The sequence below is a fragment of the Vicia villosa genome, unplaced genomic scaffold (genome assembly GCF_029867415.1).
Source record: "Vicia villosa cultivar HV-30 ecotype Madison, WI unplaced genomic scaffold, Vvil1.0 ctg.000114F_1_1, whole genome shotgun sequence".
Taxonomy (NCBI): Eukaryota; Viridiplantae; Streptophyta; class Magnoliopsida; order Fabales; family Fabaceae; genus Vicia; species Vicia villosa.
Genome location: NW_026705022.1, coordinates 302,802 through 321,409, shown reverse-complemented (window position 1 = coordinate 321,409; position 18,608 = coordinate 302,802). Strand labels below are relative to the sequence as shown.

Genomic DNA, 18,608 nt, shown 5'->3' with positions numbered 1-18,608 from the left:
AAGCAACTTCAAGTATTCTCGTTTTTAGCTTACTTTTTCTTTTGTTTAATTTTTGTAATGGTGATTATACGTGAATGCGATGATCTAGGAAACATATTGATTCCTCAAAATGCCCAAGATAGAAAAAAAAAACTTTGGGATTTATGCATGAAAGAGTGTAGAGATCATTTGGGTAAAGTTGTGTTTGACCTTATTATTAAGGAAGTTTATGGCGATATTTTTGCATTTATTAGCGAAACTGATTTAGAATCTTCATCATCAGGTTCTATAGAAATAGTGATGAAGATGATTGGATCTTTGATTGACCAAGAAGTAATAAGTTATGACCATAGTTCAATCAATGACAAATACATTTTCAAAACCCGATTTGAGAGGAAGATTTCCCGAGTGACTCAGAATATCCTTGACGGATGTTGAGCAAGTTTATTGTTGATACCTTTCCATGCTTGCTAGTAGAGAAATGTTGTACCACTTTCATGGTCAGGTCTTGACAATTGACAATTGAAAATTTGAGTTAACCCATATACCATTTCAAGGCCACGTCTTTGAACGTTCTCGCCATAAGTTTGCATTTTAGAGAATCATAGGCACCAATGATTGTCATCTGGTTGTTGATTGCAATTATGTGCTATTGAGGATCACTCTTGCCATCGAAAGATGCCAAGGATGGTGGCTTGAAGTTTTCAGAGACTTGATCATCCCATATCATCTCTACTAGAGGTTGTGGACCTAGAAATTCCTCTTCTTCCTCCCACATCCCGGTTCTCAGTTTAACGGAATGTATGAACGCTATCTAGAACGACTCATTTTGTTCAGGGCCGGTCCTTAGAATTTGGGTGCCTTGGGCGAATCACAAGAGTGGTGCCCCTATAATTTTTTAACAATAAATACATAAGGATAAAAGAAATAGTTGCATAAAAAACACATTTTCATTTGACATTGTGCAAAAAGAATAGAAATATTGATCGCTGAATCAATGTTTATACTACATCAAAACATAAACCACTATAAAGAGACTTATTATTATTATTATTCTTCTTGATCCCGTCTTTTTTCTTATAAAAAAATGACCAAACCTTTAAAATTATTTAAATATCATCCTCTTAGCATTTTTTGTTGCAAAATCATTAATAATTTGTTCATAATCAAGGTTCTTCAAAAAATTATTTTCAATTGAAATCAACGCAATACTATTTAATCTATCTTGTGACATAGTAGACCTCGAATAAGATTTTAATAATTTTAATTTAGAAAAACTTCTTTCAGCAGATGCAACACTGATAGAAATAGTCAATATTACTCTATAATATATGCGTGAATTAGGAAAACAATTAAAAGTCTTTAAAGAACACAATATCATATAACTTGATTTTGATTCAACGGTTAAAGCTTCTCTAATAACTTTCAATTCTTCAAACAAAATTTCATCATTAAGATCAAGAGAATCGTCATGTTTTAAACAAGTTTTAAGATGTTTACAACATGCTTTTAAGTTCCTATCAAATAATGATCTAAGTCTTTCAATACTAAACAAGAATTCAAAAATATTTACATATGTGCTATACTGCTCAAATCTTCTATCAAGTGAGCCAATTATTTGATCTATAATATATAAGAAATAATGATTTCGAAAAGACTATTCAATAGACTCAAGATTCAATTGTGTGGGTTGAGATGAATTCTCATCAAAGTGTTGTTTTCTATTACTTTGACGTTTTTGAATAAACACACATTCAATCTCTATTTCATTTTCAACCTTTTCACCACTAACCTTAGTATTTACAAATTCATATTCTCTATATTTTTTCAAATACTTGATCAAACATTTTACTAGTTTTATAGCCACATCAATACACATGTATTTCTTTTTTTGTTGCAAACTTTTGCTAATTTCATTAACAACAGTTAACAATTCAAACCAAATAATCATAGCTACTAAAAATTCAAAGTTTCCAATTTCATGAGTTGCTAAAGATTCAACTTCACTCTTATTTTAGGGATCATTATCTTGCTCAGCTAGTTGAAGTAGTGCTTCACTCTTAATTTTGGAATCAATAATACAAAATATTTTCTATATCATTTTTTTTAATTTTAGTGTCTCAATTAAATCTTTAGTTGCTAAAATTATGGATATATTAATTAATTTAATTTTAGAGTAATTAATTGATTTTATTCTACTCTATATTTTATTTATGAGAAATTACATTATTTTATTGGCTTAAATGCAACTTTGGTCCCCCTATTTAGCATTTTTTTTTGATTTTGATTCCCCCACTTTTAAAACCACCATTTTAGTCCCTATTTTAACTTTGTTGCTTGGATTTAGTCCCCCAGTCAATTTGGTTCATAATTTTAATGACGTGGCGTGTTTTGGGCTGATGTGTCAATGCCAAGTCATTTAAATATTACTTAAACTAATGATTTATATTATCATAACTATTTTAATATTTTCATTAATTAAAATAATGTCACTTAAGTTAAATAGAAAATAAACAAAATGGAATTAAACAAAAACCACACTGTTTGTTTTCCATTACGATCATTACTCTGTAACTAAAGAAAATGAAGAACGAAGAACCCTAGGCTGCGACGAAGACGAAGTGGAACTGGTTTCGATAACCCAAGTAACGTTGTCTCTTATTCGATTGCGTTTGCTACAGTCACACTATTCGATGGCGTCACCCAGCTCCGTCTCCAGGTAAAATTGCGTTTACTTTATGTTGTGGTCCCAGATTCTGATTTCTTTATGTTGTGGTCCCGTGTTTGTGTATCCATTTTTAGGGTTTGATTTGTTTTTGATGTGGTCCCAAATTCTGATTTCTTTATGTTGTGGTGTAGTGTTTGTGTTTCCATGTTTATGTTGTGGTCCCAGATTCTAATTTGTCGTGTTGTCGTGTTCTGTTGTAGGCCTTCAGAAACTCAACTGGTTAGACTCCGAATACACCATCGGGGATGTTTTGTCGACAACCCAGTGAAGTTATATGTTGGTGACATTGTTACTGAGATGGATTGGGACTGGGATGTGGACTACCTGTCCTATATGCAAATCGAAGATATGATCAAAGCTCAGGGGTATTGTAACATAAAGTGTGTGTGGTATTGGAATCCAAACTTTTCATTTTCCCGTGGACTTAGGTCGTAGAACAATGATAGCGACGTGTTAAGGTTTGTGGAAGACGTTAGAGGATTTAAAGTCGTTGACATTTACGTTGAGCACAAGGTTGAAGAAAATGTGGAGGAAGTAAATGTGGAGGAAGTAAATGTGGAGGAGGAAGTTGATAATGAACAGGAAAATGTGGAGGAAGTAAATGTGGAGGAGGAAGTTGATAATGAACAGAAAAATGTGGAGGATGCAAATGAAGAGGATGTAAATGAAGATGAAGAGGAAAATGTGGATAATGAGGAGGATGTAAATGAAGATGAAAATGTGGAGGATGCAAATGAGGAGGAAAATGTGGAGGATGCAAATGAAGAAAGTGAATCTGATCCCGATTATAAAATGAGCAGTGAGGAAGATGAGGATGATGATGAAGTTGTTTTTGATGAGTTGGATTTAGGTACTGATGCTGGAATTGATTGGACCACAATTCTCCCTACGGTTCCAACACAAAACTCTTCAAGGATGGATGTCACTTCTGATAATGATAGTTGTGATTCAGAAGTACTTCGTACTCCACCGGATAGTGATGCTGAAGATGCGATAAAGGAGTATCCAACTTTTAAGAAAGATACAAAATTTGAATTAGGGATGATGTTCAAGGATAAAGATCAAATCAAAGATGCCATCAAGGAGTTTGCATTGGAGAAAAACAAGAGTCTTGTGATCAAGAAAAATGACAAAAGGAGAGTTGTTGTCAAATGTATTGAAGGATGTCCATTTCATATTAGGTTTAGCAAGAGGTCTACCAACCAATTTTGGCAAGTTGTTAGCTTCGTTGATCAACATACTTGTCATAGGACAGCCAAGAATAGACAAGCGACAACACAATGGTTAGCTCGCAAATTTGTTGATACTTTAAGGCACACTCCTGAAATGAAAAGTAAAGGCCTGGTTGCAGAAGGTCTTCAAAGGTGGGGGGTAAAGTTGTCAAGCCATCAAGCATATAGAGCCAAGAGGAAGGCAATAGAATTGATTCAAGGTGCTGGTCGCGAACAGTTTAACCATCTAAGGAGTTATGCTGAGGAGCTGTTAAGGTCGAATCCAAACTCTACTGTTATCATTAAGTGTGTAGATTCAGCTGCAGGTCCGGTATTTGAAAGAATATACGTATGCTTAGAAGCATGTAAGGCAGCGTTTGCAACTACGTGTAGGCCTTTAATTGGATTGGATGCCTGTTTTCTAAAAGGGGAATATGGAGGTCAGTTAATAGGTGTTGTTGGTAAGGATGGAAATAACAAGATTTATCCAATTGCTTATGCCGTGGTCGAAGCTGAAACGAAGGACTCTTGGCAATGGTTCCTGAAGTTATTACTTGATGACTTAAATTCCGTGCAACAAATGGATTATGGGTTTATATCTGATCAACAGAAGGTATGTTATCTAATTGTTATCTAATTGTTATCTAGTTGTTATCTAATTGTTATGTAATTGTTATCTTGTTGTCCAGGGTTTGGTACCGGCTATTCTAGAGACAAGCCAACATGTTGAACATCGGCTGTGTGTTAAACACTTATATGGCAATTGGAGGAAGAAATATCCTGGGATAATAATGAAGGAAGCGCTATGGAGGGCAGCTCGGGCCACAACAATACCTGGATGGCAAAGATCAATGAATCACATGAAAGAGCTCAATCCTAAAGCTTGGAAAGACATGATGGATGTGCCTGCAATAATCACATGAATAACAGTGCTGCTACAATAATCAGCTACTATAAAATAACAGTGCTGCTACAATGTCAGCTCAATATAATCAGCTAGTATCATAAACAATTTTGTTACTTTTATCCATGAACTTTAAATTTGAATGTGTTTGTCTGCAGTCTCAATATAATCAGCTAGTATCATATAAAATTGGGATTGTAGTTTACACCAACAATTGAGCTACAATATTAGCATATAAGTATTAGGCTAACAGATTTGTAAGACATCTATCATATATTAATAGTTTTCCTTAGAATTTACACGGATAGAAGTGAAAGCAGAATTGTAATATTGTTTCTAAATGAGAACAAAGGATTGAACAATCATAGGTTGGAACTACTGCTCAAGAAGAACGCAACTGATATAGCTACTGCTAACAGGAATTTGGATACAAGCATCACCAAATAGGAGAAGCAAATAGATTTCTTATTCCAAATAGGAATTAGATTTCTATGCATCATCACCAAATAGGAATTTGGATACAAGCATCACCAAGCTACTGCTAACAGAATTGTAATATTATTCCTGTGCAGCTTCAGACAATGTGTACAGAGAAGCAAATAGATTTCTTATTCCAAATAGGAATTCTGAATTTAGAGGTAGCAGTACAGACATATTGGTTCAATTGGTTCAATTAATGATCCCATTTATCATATTGGTTCAATTGGTAGTGATATTAACAAAGATAATGCAATACATCAGTTATGCATACTTTTATCACTAAACATAAAGAATTCAATTGTTCAATACTGTCAAAAGCAATGTCAAAACAGGTTAACACAAAACCATTTGATTTCATTAAAGAGACAAAACAGGTTACAACCATTTGATTTCATTAAAGAGACAAAGTAAATTACAACCATTTACAAACATTGGAGTATCTCATTTGAGTACATATGTTGCAACCAATACAAATACACCTAATATTACAAACACCATACAAAAACCAACAAAATAAGACATAAACTTAATCTTCATCTGGAGTAAATCTTCCCTATTCTTGGTGTCCCTAAATAAGTCCACAAGTTCGTCGTTCTTGTCTTTCAAACTTCTAATCACATCTTTTGCTCGGTTGCTCATGTCTTCGTCGTACCATTGAAAGTAGTTGCAACCTTTTTTCTTCATCACCTTGTAATTACCACAGCCATGAAATCTTCTTCCTGGGTTCTCGTAAGTCCACGAAGTCATCAATGGAGATTCAAGGCCACAAAAACATCTACCACCTCTTCTTCTAGCACCGGATAAATTTGATGAGGCAAAAGAGAAATTTGTTTCTGACATTTTTTGGTGTAATACAAAATGGTTATGAAATATAGAGAAGAAGATGTTGAACAAAGAGAAGAAGATGTTGGATTTAAGGAATGGTGGAGAAGGCTTGAAGGTTGGCGATTGGGGTGGAAGAAAGCGGCTCGAAGCTAACACAGAAACTTGAAAGAGGCGTTTAGGGTTTCATGAGGAGTATATAGTACAATATAAAATGTTAACTTAAATGACATTATTTTAATAAATTAAAATATTAAATTAAAATATAAAATAAAAAATTAATTTACTTAATATTTAAATGACCTGACATTGACACGTAGGCTAAAATCACGCCACATCATTAAAATTCTGCACCAAATGGATTCAGGGACCCAAAGAAATTTGAAAACTTAAAATAGGAACTAAAATGGTGGTTTTAAAAGTGGGGGATCAAAATAAAAAAAATGACAAATAGGGGGACCAAAGTTGCATTTAAGCCTATTTTATTAGTAGTGCCCCTATAATTTTGTTAACCAATATTTTTAAAGAAATATTATTAGCAAAACATTTTGTAATATAAAATTCTCTTTTAATATATATAGGAGTAAGACTTTTTTTTTTGGTGCCCCTAAAATTATGGAGCCCTGGGCTCCCGCCCCGCGAGCCCGTGCTCAGGGCCACCCCTGATTTTGTTGTCGTAACGCTTCTACGACCGCCAATAACTATGTAATTTCAAGAGGAGGACTGCTGGGCGATGATCTATACATTACAATGCTGTAAGACTAGTTGAATTTTGTGCGGCCCAGGAAATTTTTACTGAGGCCCCACGATGGGCGCCTAATGTTCTTGCTAAGAAAACTGTTTGGATATTCTCCCTGATGCTAGTCAGGTGACATTGCAAATGCTTGAATATTAGTTTCGAGTGTGCTTGTTTATCAATATCTTTTTGTTAGATATTTTTCGATTCCTTAACATTTGTTTCGGTGTTCCTTATATAGTCTTCATTCAACCCTCTTATTCCTCCAACAATTAGCCATAATGAATTGCCTCTACGTTTTTCATGATTAAATGCTCAAGGTAAAGTCTGTCGTCTCAATAATTGCCACTAATCATGAATTTTAGCAAATCAAATATCAACTTCGCAACCTCTATGCGACCCCTTGAAATGCCTCTTCACAGTTACAGTGAATTATCAACCCGATAAACCGACTTCTATCAAGGTTTGGCTCCTATGATCTATCTGGGAACCTTTATAAGCCTTGTTCCTAACCTGAAAGGACGACTTCTGTCATGGTTTTTCTAGTCGTGTGAATTCTTATGTCCATAAACCATCATCTCATCCAAACTCCAAACTAAAAGAGATATCTTGACTAAGCTAAAAATTTGGGATGTACACAATGTTTAATATTTTTGTATACATATTAAAAAAATATAATATATTAACAAAACAAATGTGACTTTCATGAAATTGTTTTGCTAACTATTAGTGTGTTTCACACATTATAAACATAAAATAGAATATACCGCTTTAAAACGTATACACATATTATTAACTAGAGAAAATAAATGAGAAAAAAATTTATATTAAAATTAAAACTAAAAATTAAAAATCATATATTGAGAGATAATGAAATATATTATATGAAATTTAGTTTTGCCTGATTTGAATGCTTTTAGTGACATAATTACATTACAACTCTTTAAGTAGTTCTCTTCGGTTTCGAGTATAAGAAACAAATTTTTGTTCCATAAATTTAAATATAAACAAAAGTCACATTTAATTATTATATTCAATATTATTATTTTAAATATAATTTTATTTTTTTTCACATTTCTATGTTCTTAATAATTTCTAGGGTAAAATTAAAAAGAATATACTAGCAATTTTTAAAGGTGAATTTTATTTTTAAGTTGTTTATATGAGACTAGAAAAAAATATTATTTCTAATAGGCGAGTTCTTAAAATTTTTTTTACTCGTTATTTTAAGCACGGTTACTTTTTTTTTTTGTAATTCTTTTATTAGACCATAGTATTTTAAGCACTGTTATTTTAAGCATCATCATACATAAAGTAGTATCTTAAATAAAAAAAAAAAAGTAGTATCCAAAATACATAAAATAAGATCCCCTTTATTAATTTAAAGAATCAAATTATTATAAAAAAACTTAAATGACCAATTTATTAAAAAATAACTTAAAAAATCTCTGATATAATATTATCCATTAAAATTTAAAGTGTTCTGTCTAGTTGAATAAACAAATAATTAAATATATGTTTTATTAATAATATAATAATATTACATTTATATCTTTAAAAAATGGTGTGAAAAAATTGTCACTTTTAATTTTTATATAACTTTATTTGATTTTTATTTATTGATTTTTCTTACAAATTAAAAAAAATGTAAAACGAACAAAATGGTAAAACACATCTAGCAATTTAAATTATTTTATGAAAAAGAAACATAAAATTAATCCACTGTTTTATGCACACAAAAAATAAAACTCCCTAGAAAAAACAATTGCTAAGAAACAGCTGCGCGTCTCCTTAAACATGTGAAAAAACCCAACAGCGCCGGAAACTCCCAACAAACAACTATATAATTGCCTCTTCACTCCCACAATCTCAATCCTTTCTCTCTTACCAAAACCAAATAAAAAAAAAAACCCTTCTTCCTATTTTACATAAAAGTTGATTTTTTTTATACTTTTAATCAAATTGAAGCAAAGAAGAAAACAAAGGGTTGCATCAAAATGAGAATGTCCTGTAATGGATGCAGAGTTCTAAGAAAAGGGTGTAGTGAAGATTGTAGCATAAGACCATGTTTGGAATGGATCAAGTGTCCTAAATCACAAGCTAATGCAACTCTTTTTCTTGCTAAGTTTTATGGTCGTGCTGGTCTCACCAACCTCATCAATTCTGGCCAAGAAAATCTTCGTCCAGGTAAACAATTGCTCAATCCGATCACTATTATAAGTAAAATTTCACTTTTCAGAAATTGATTGAATAAATGATGTATCTGAGCCCAATATTGATATGCATGTTGAATTTTTAAATCAATTATTGTATTTGAGTTGAAATATTTAAAGCATATGATATGCATGTTGAATTTTTAACTGAATTATTGAATAACAGATATATCTGAGCTGATCTGATATGCATGTTGGATTTCTAAAGAATTTAGAGTTTTTTTTTTTGAAAATTCATATCTAAAATTCTTATTGATGGTGATTTTTGGTTTTTTTTTCCAGCAATTTTTCGATCATTGCTATATGAGGCTTGTGGGAGGATCGTGAACCCGGTTTATGGGTCTGTGGGTTTATTATGGTCTGGAAGCTGGCAGCTCTGTCAAGCTGCGGTTGAAGCCGTTTTAAAAGGTGAGCCGATTACGCCGATTGCTTCAGAGGCTGCGAGTGGCCCACCGTTGAAGGCCTATGACATACGCCACGTGTCCAAAGATGGAAACTCGGAGGAGACTCAGCGAGTCAAGACTCGGTCTCGGTTCAGACGAGCCGTGAAGCCGGGGCTCAGTAAAGAAACCGGTTCAGTTGATGAGGCGAACCGATCTGGATCGTCGGGGAGTGAACCGGGTAAAGATAATGAGAGTGGGGTTTCAGTGGAAACTTCGATTATTTTTCATGAAGAACCGGAATCCGAACCTAAGGTAAGTGACCGAGCCGAGGAAGGTGTGAGTGATGTTGTTGGTTTGGAGCTGAGGCTTGGGATTGAACCGGTTGCACGTGAGGAATATTTGGTTCCCATAAAGAAGAGGAAAATTGAGTTGAAGGATTGTAGTGTTTCTTGCAAGATGGAGCTTGGGCTTGAGTTTGCGGCTTAAACGGCTTGAGCTGTTTTCGACTTAATCGGCTTCTATATAAGAGAGTTTTGAAAGAGTTGAGAAGTTTAGAGGTAGAAGAAGAATCTTTTTTATCATGCTTTATTTTAATTTTCTTGAAACTTTCCCCTTTTTTGGGGTTGATCTTGAGAATGTGGAGATGTACAAATTTGGGTATGTAGAAAAAATAATTAAAATAAAGTATTTATTTAATTGATTTTTTTCTAATAGTTAAAAAATAGGTGAAATTTACATAGAATTATTATATTTATCTGACGAGTCATAGTCATAGTGAAGAAGGAAGATGAGGATATAAATAAGTGAAAACAAATGTTAATGGTGTGTTCGATTGACCTATAGTATGTTAATGGGGTAGCTTAAGTTAATAGCTATCAAAAGTAGGAATATTTTATACTTAGAAAATATTATCTATGATTAGAGACAACTCATTTTTTAAATTTAATAAATTTAATGAATAATTAATGTATTTAGTCTTTAAACTGACCAAATATATTGATTATTTTATAAACTTAAAAACTGAGTTGTATCTTATATAAAGGAACATAGATAATATGTACTTAGAGTGTTGGTAGTATTAAATTTATAAAAATTTAAAGTTGTGATATTGGATTTTGATCACCCAAAAGTTTTATCGAGCCTTATTGAATAGAAACAGTAGCCCCCAAGTGTTAGCTGACGTAGTCGAGTTCATTTACTAAAAGTGATATTTTTTACCGTCAATAATTAAATAAATAACTTAATAATGATAATTAAAAATAGCTCCCTGAACCTTTTTAATGGATTCTCTGTAGTTCAATTGGTTTTAATTCTTTGTAGTTCTATGGCGCAAGGGAGAGAGAGGCTAAAGAAGAAGGTTCTCTCACCATTATTTCTTGCCACGGTTAAGCAATAGAGTTCAAAGAAGATGAATGGTAGTGGTGAAAAAGAAGATGAATGGTAGTGGTGAAGAGGGATCTATTGATGGAAAGGAGGATAATTCCGAAGAACATCTTGATGAGAGTAAGACAACACAAACCCTAGAAACCCCTATAACAACAACATATGAAGTACCAACGAAGAAATTATGTGTCGATGTAATTAATGGGAATCGTATGCCAGCTAATGGTGTAGCGACTGAATTTGTTGCTCCTAGAATTGTGGAAGGAGAAATCGAGGTCGGCATTGAAGAGGTTGATATATAATCTGAGGTGAAATTATGGGATTCTGCCTAGATCATGTATGTGATATGGAAATATTTGAGCTTGAATACGGTGACGAGCTACATGACAAAGTTCTGGAATTTCGTCCAACTCTCTGAGATGTACTATCATTGAAATTCAGGCACTTACACCAACAATGTCAAACAAATGTTATAACATCTGCTGACTGACAAAACAAATATCAAAACTGAAATAAACTGCAGAATGATAAAGAACACAGTAAATTATTAACTCAGTTCAGTACAACAAAACCTAATTTGAGGGTTATCAAACTAGGAAGAAAATCCAATATAGCAGTATGACTGTTATACGCTATTGGGTTTATTGTACTGGGTCACATAACTATGGGCCTAAGCTTGTTTAAGTCCAATATATACATAACCTCTATGGCTCCTTGTATTGATATAGAAATCAAATTCAATTTCATCTTCTTTTCTTTTTCCGCTAATTCTGTTTTCGTCTTCCACAATGCTTCACAATAACATTGTGTAATAATTTATGAAAATAAGTTTAATTTTTTATACAAAAATATCATACATTATTTTTTATAAAATCACACGAATAATATCACAAGTAAATAAATTTGAGGAAGTCAATTCAAACAAATGCTTATTGTAATTGGTCTCAGTTAGAGTCTATTTCTTCTTTATAAACAATTTCTTTTTCTTTTCGTCTCAAGAAAGTAAATCTAAACATGTACTAAAAGAATGTATTATGTATGTTCTATTCACTAAAAGAAAAAGTTAAAAATATTTTGGGGTGATTGAAAATTTCCTGAATTATTATTCTCATTTTGCCAACTTTTCAAAAAAAACATTGAGAGCTGACTTTCTTAGCCTAGTTAGCATTGCTTCTAAGTTGGCCCAAATTGGGTTTGGTTTTTCAGAATCACAAGAGGAAACTTTTACCTCCAATCTCATTTGATTTCATACCCCCCCAAACAAGAAACACCACACAAATCATATTTTATTCTAATAAATTAAAAGAAAATTGTTTTAATTAATTCTCACACATTTACTGTAGATCAAGTGACTTTCTAAATTTCAGTGATTTTTGACAAATTCAAAAGTAGAGACACATGATATATCATAGAGTTGGATAGAGACGAATGATAAACACTTATTCTATCATATATTTACTATTTAATGCACAAATGGTAACTAATTAAAAATATATATTATTTTATCATTTTATATTTTTGATATAAACATCACAAAGATATGATAGACTATCATAGTTTAATGATAATGTTAATTTTATCACGTAATTAATAATCTTCTTTGAAATTAATTTTTAATATTTTCAAATTTTATAAAATAATAAAATACATAAAAGAAATTACATATAGTTTTTTTAAATATTCCATTGGCAAGTACTAAATAAAAATTTTCAGTATTTTAAAAAAATCATAATGATTATTGGAAGGATGTGGTTCAAAATAGAAAGTACAAAACAATTGTCATGTATAGAACACTCATGGGAGATCTTGAGCACGTGATTTGGAAGAGAATGCTATTCAACAACTATTGCGAGACGAAGAGCCATATTTATCTTATGGATGACTTTCAAAGGTAGACTACCGACAAAGGATAGACTCTTTTGTTTTGACATCATAAATGAGAAAAATGGCTGTTTTTGTGATGGTGAGGAATCATTGAAACATCTCTTCTTTGAATGTAGAGTTCCTATGTAGATTTGGAGTGATATTTTAAAGTGGCTCAATATCAAGCTGAACTCGATGGAATGACAAAGAGAATGTAGTTGGCTTATCAATGAAACAAATAAGAAAGTCAGGAAAATGAAAGTTCTAAAAATAACAATAGCCGAAAGTTCAGACCATAAAGATTCTGAAAAGGCTTTGGTGAACAAAGCAATGATGTTTAATCCTTCAATTATACATGAGTTAGTGACCCAAAAAAAACACTTGAAAGATTGCTCATAAAGCTGAGAGAATATAGGAATTTAGGGAGGTTTAAAACCCTTGCAATAATACTAATTTTTTATATGTTGATTTTATGTGTCATGGCTTGCCACGTTAGCTTCCGTTAGAGGAAGTAGACTATAGGAACTAAAATTGAGAATGAAAAATTTTAGGAGAACTATTATTCGAAATGTTTTTTAGAAGCATTAAAATTGAATGATGGATTATTTATAGAGATGAAAAGCATATTTAACCCTTATTTATATTATTCATTTATAAATAAAATATTATTTATTAAAATATTATTTATTAAAATAATTATATTAAAATAATATCATATTTATAAATTTATTAAAATATTAAACTAACAAATATAATATTAACACTTTGAAAATATACTTTTGAAAATATAATTGGTGATGATTTTGAAGTTTCTAATGTCAATTATTTTATTATATGATTAGTTTAATTTTTAAGTTTCTAATGTCAAATTGTGTTTAAATAATAATAATTAAATAAATTTTTAAAGTTTCAGAAAAAATTGAAAATAGATTTTTGAAAAATATGAAAACTAACTATAATAGAGAAATCACAATTTTAAAATTACTCACGAATTGATAAATGGTGCTAAGTAACCGTCTCTATTCTTCTCTCTTAGTTGTGATGATATGTATGTTTTAATCACTTTTAGAGAATTATCTGTAAATTAAATACTATATAGGTCCAAGAATCTATAAATCTATTATTTATTTTATTTTATTAAAACAAATGATGCATGTACCTAAATGGATAAATAAAATTAAAAAAAAAAAAGTCTTAACATTAAAATTATTGATGTGCACAAATTTAAAATTGACATTTATTATAATAGAAATTGTACTTACGTGCACCACAATTGTAGTATCGTTATGTCCAACAACTCATTTCCAAATAAAAAATCCTTTATATCTTCAAGATCGAGATATAAATCTTCTAACTCACGATTATGCTCTAACGGAAGAAGAATGAGCTCTTCCACATCCATAATGAAACATACCTATTTTCTTAAAGAATCCTTAGAAAGAACCATCATCTCTTTTTTGATATGAGTATGGGTGGCTGAACAACTTTCTTTTGTACTCGCACAACCTAAAAAGACTTTTTCAAAAAATTTATCATCTTCATTTGTACTCGGTTGGACAATTACATCCATCCGTGTCAATTTCTGCATTATAAAAAGAACATCAACACATAATTCATATAAACAACATTTATCCTACATCGACACAAAACAAATTCAATGCACAAAACACTATTTTTCATATACAACATAAAGCTCCTCTAACTCTTTCTTGTGCATTTTCCGCTCCTGTGCTAATGCATCTTACAACTTCATATCGTACGTCTCCTCTAACTCGTTCTTTTGGGATTTGCGCTCATGTACTAATTTATCTTCCAAATATTTATTTAAGGATTCTCGTTCATGTGCTAACTTCTAATCAACGAGCACGTTCATCTCTTTCTTTCACAATTCTTTACTCTTTTTTGATGTGCCAAAGAATAATTTCATGTCGATGCCTTCTCCAACACCACGTACACGTCCACCATGCTCCTTTGTTCTGATTGCTTCTACTAATATATCATGTTGTACTTGTGGAACAAAAGAAAATTGACTGACCATATCAACCAATAAATCCTACTCAACATGAATAAGATATTATTACCAAAGCAATTTAAACTACAAACCAAAAATCCTGCACACAACAAATCCTACATTTAATATTCTAATTGCCAAAAGAATCTACTTACAATCTTTTCAACAACAACAAGTGAGGCATCTTTGATGTGCCCTCTCCCACTTCTTATGTCGTGATGGTGGAGATGGGATGCGATCACAACTTATTGAGGCCCCATCTCCCAATTGTTGTTTTTCATTAATCGGTATTTCCTCAAGTTTTTTGTAACCCCCACGGAACAATCTATGGAGGTATTTATTTTATTCCTTATTTAACTTTTCTGATTCACTTTTAACTTGTTATAAACATAATGAAAATATTAATTTACATTGTTGTATCTAAAAATCATAAGCATAAAATTATTATTCATAAAATAATATAACTACTAACCAAGAAATTAGCAGAACTACAAGACTTGACAAACTTCTCACAAACATGTTTCTCAATATAATTGTATTTCACAGTTGGATGCTCACGATAAAATTTAGGTTTCATAATGTACTCATGTGTGAGCTATGACTTAGAGCCCCTTCAACGCTCACCAGCATAAGAGATCCATTTTTCTTCAACTTATCAACATTAGTAATATCAAAAATCGACTACAGATACATCAATAAGTATGTATTAGTAATTAAAAAAATTATCAAATATAGTAAATTAAAAATTAACGTTTGTCCATATGATTTCTTTCAAATCTACTGATACTTAAGTCCGATCATCTATCAAAATACTCACTTTTCTACGTCCAAGGAACACAACATAACTTTGAAATAGGGAAGAATTCATACCATAACAAGTTCAAGTTTTATCATTAAACTTGATCGGAAAATTTTCACATGAGTTGCAGACTTTGGTTAATCTAGCCATCATTGTAGCACCTCTAAAAAATTTTTCCCTCTAAAGTAGAACACTCATTTGTATGAGTTTCATCGCTAGATGAATAGTCTATCTATGTTAAAAACAAGAACAAAATAAAAACAACACTATAACATTAAACCAATCTTAACAACAACAACAACAACTACATTATCCTCAATAATTCATGCAAATACATAACTTAAAAAACCTTCACATATCAATAACACAAAATCATCCTTTTACTCCACAATAACATCAACAACAACAATAAACATATCATTAAACATCAACAACAACAATAACAAAATAATTACAATATATGTCAAGAAGCTAAATCATGCGAAGAATTCAAAAAGCTAAATCATGTGAATTCCATCCTTCCTTCTTGCAAGTATCTTTGTGTTCCTCCTTCGATTTTCGTTGCTTTGTACGTTTACTGAAGCAATATTGATGGAGTTTTTCCAAATTTACTAATGAATTAGGTTGAAGCGATATTCATGGTAAATAAATGATGTTGAGCGATGGCGAACAATGATGAAACAATATGATGGTTCTTTTCATCAATGAAAATGAAAAACTTGTGAGGGTTCAAATGGTTTCCTAAGCGCTTAATGTGTGTTTCGCTTCAAAAAGCAATGAAACCAGAATATACATGACAAACTAAGTTTTGTTTCTTGAATAAGAATATATAACAATTCACTATGGTTGGTTAAACCAGACGTGGTGATATCTCACTTACTTGATAATTTTATCAAAGCACCAGTTTTTAACCATTTAAAAATTAAAAAAGGAGAAAATATATCACAATGATTGAAATATTTAACCTTAGTAAAATCTAGCTTATATTTAGTTTTAAAAAATCAAAAATAAATGTGTCACTATAATTTAGAGAAATCAGAAAATTGATGGCCCTGGAATTCGAACCCAAGAACTTTTCGGGATTTCACCATAGTTGCTTTATCCAACAGTGGTAATATGTAAACTATTTTTAATAAATAAATAAAATGATGGTGCCTGATTTTTGTGGGAGCGATAAAGCGGCAAGCAACAAAAGATTTGGAAATATTTATCCGGAATTTATCGTCTCCACAGGGACTAGTGCATTGAACTGCCGTTCAACAGTTTCCAAAGTTATGAGTTTGAATTGAATTGTTTAAAGCATGAAAACGGAAAAGAAAATATCAACTCAAAAAGAATTAATTTTTCAGAAAGAAGAGACTTATCAAGCATTGCATATAATCTACTTCTCACAAACTTAAACTTATCGATCAGTTATACTCAACCTACAATACTCGTCAATGTCATCCGGCATCGCTCACACCCTAAGTCATTTCTAACCCAAAGTATAGAGAAATACTATATCATATCAGCGGCGATCTCTCAGCACACCTCAACAACATAACAAACATCCATATCAATCGTATCAACGATCTCTCAACCGACAAAACTAACACGAAAGCATTAAGCTTCGACACCCATAAAGATTGTTAGCTCTAAATCTATCTCTAAAATCCAGAAACTAACAGATAATCATCCTAGATAAGGATTCAAGAAGTCTATCTCTAAAACAACCCAAATCCCTAGCACAGAGCAAAAATCTAAGACAACAATCAACAAAGGTTTGTAAAGCAAACTTTATACAACACCATGATCAACAAATCTACGTGAGTTCAAAGTAAAATCATATACAAAACCCAACCAAAGAAAAAATACACAAAGAAGAAGAGAAATGAACCAAAATCTCCCGGTTTGTCAGCTCCGATTGATGATCAATCCACCCCAGATCATCCGTATGCAACCTCCAAAGTTATTTTCTAAGCTAATCTACCTAAAAAATGTTTGGTGATGGAGTGGGAGCAAAAAATACCCTAACCATAACCTAAAAATTGTGTTTTTGGCCCTTAAAACATGTTTCTGTTAGCACCTCTTTGCCCGGCGAAACACACCAGAAACAGCAAAAATTTCTGCACGGTTTCGGCCATAACTTGAGAACCGTAACTCCGATTTGCGTCCGGTTCGAAGTTTTGAAAGCTTATTCAATGTTCTATCTAAAAATGAAAAAATGGCAACCAAATTGATGATTTTTATCATCCTTATTTTGAGCCTTATTCTTTGATGAATTGGTTCCGTTGCACAAAATCGCGTGTTTGAAGCCGTGTCTTCGACACTTTATTGCTCATGCTCCAAATACGCAAGAATACCTACAAAAAGACACAAAAACTATCAAACGGTATAAAAGTATATGAAAATACAACTATTTACAAAGTATACGCAGTTATACACAAAACGGAGAATTATTCAACGAATATGAACAAAAATCCCGATACGTGCCACAAAACATGTATGCAAAAGCACTAAAAATTGGCACTTATCAAACTCTCCCCAACTTAGAATATTTTCGTCCTCTCCAGACTCACACGAACACAAAGGCATTCCACACCTTCGACCATACAAAGCTTCAAAATACAAGCTCTCAAAAGATCCTTAAGCTACTGAATCGTCTTCTCCGTTTGACCATCAGCTTGCGGATGATAAACAGAACTCAAACATAACTTAATAATCAAAGTACTCTACAAAAATTTCCAAAATCTAGAAGTAAACTTCAGATCTCTATCAGAAACAACACTCAACGGAATACCATGCCAACTCACAATCTTTTCAAAATACAACCTTGCAAGTCTCTCCATCGGATAATCCCTGCTTATCGGAATAGAGTGGGCAAAATTTGTCAATCCATCTACAATGACCCAAGTTGCCTCACAGTTAATCGATTTCCTCGACAAACCCAAAACAAAATCCATAGAAATGCTATCCCACTTCCACTCAGGAATGGACAACGGTTACATCAAACCTGACGGTTTCTGATGTTCAATCTTTGACTTCTGACAAGTCAAACACGAATACACAAATTTTGCAATATCCTTCTTCATACCTCGCCACCAAAATAACTTTCTC

At 32.0% G+C, this 18,608-nt stretch overlaps 2 protein-coding genes across 2 annotated transcripts; one reads left to right on the top strand and one right to left on the bottom strand.

The window, feature by feature from the left end:
- Positions 1-4,954: 4,954 nt before the first annotated feature.
- On the bottom strand, positions 4,955-6,142 carry LOC131624377 (uncharacterized protein At4g04775-like). Its single transcript, XM_058895329.1, has 2 exons — positions 5,756-6,142; positions 4,955-5,041 (listed from the first exon to the last, which is right to left on the bottom strand). The coding sequence occupies exons 1-2, from the start codon at positions 6,140-6,142 to the stop codon at positions 4,955-4,957; spliced, it is 474 nt and encodes a 157-aa protein (XP_058751312.1).
- Positions 6,143-8,712: 2,570 nt separating this feature from the next.
- LOC131624300 (LOB domain-containing protein 40-like) lies at positions 8,713-10,156 on the top strand. The gene is made up of 2 exons (XM_058895244.1): positions 8,713-9,047; positions 9,356-10,156. Exons 1-2 carry the CDS (start codon positions 8,858-8,860, stop codon positions 9,940-9,942), a joined length of 777 nt encoding a protein of 258 aa, XP_058751227.1. The 5' UTR covers positions 8,713-8,857; the 3' UTR covers positions 9,943-10,156.
- The last annotated feature ends 8,452 nt before the right edge of the window (positions 10,157-18,608 follow it).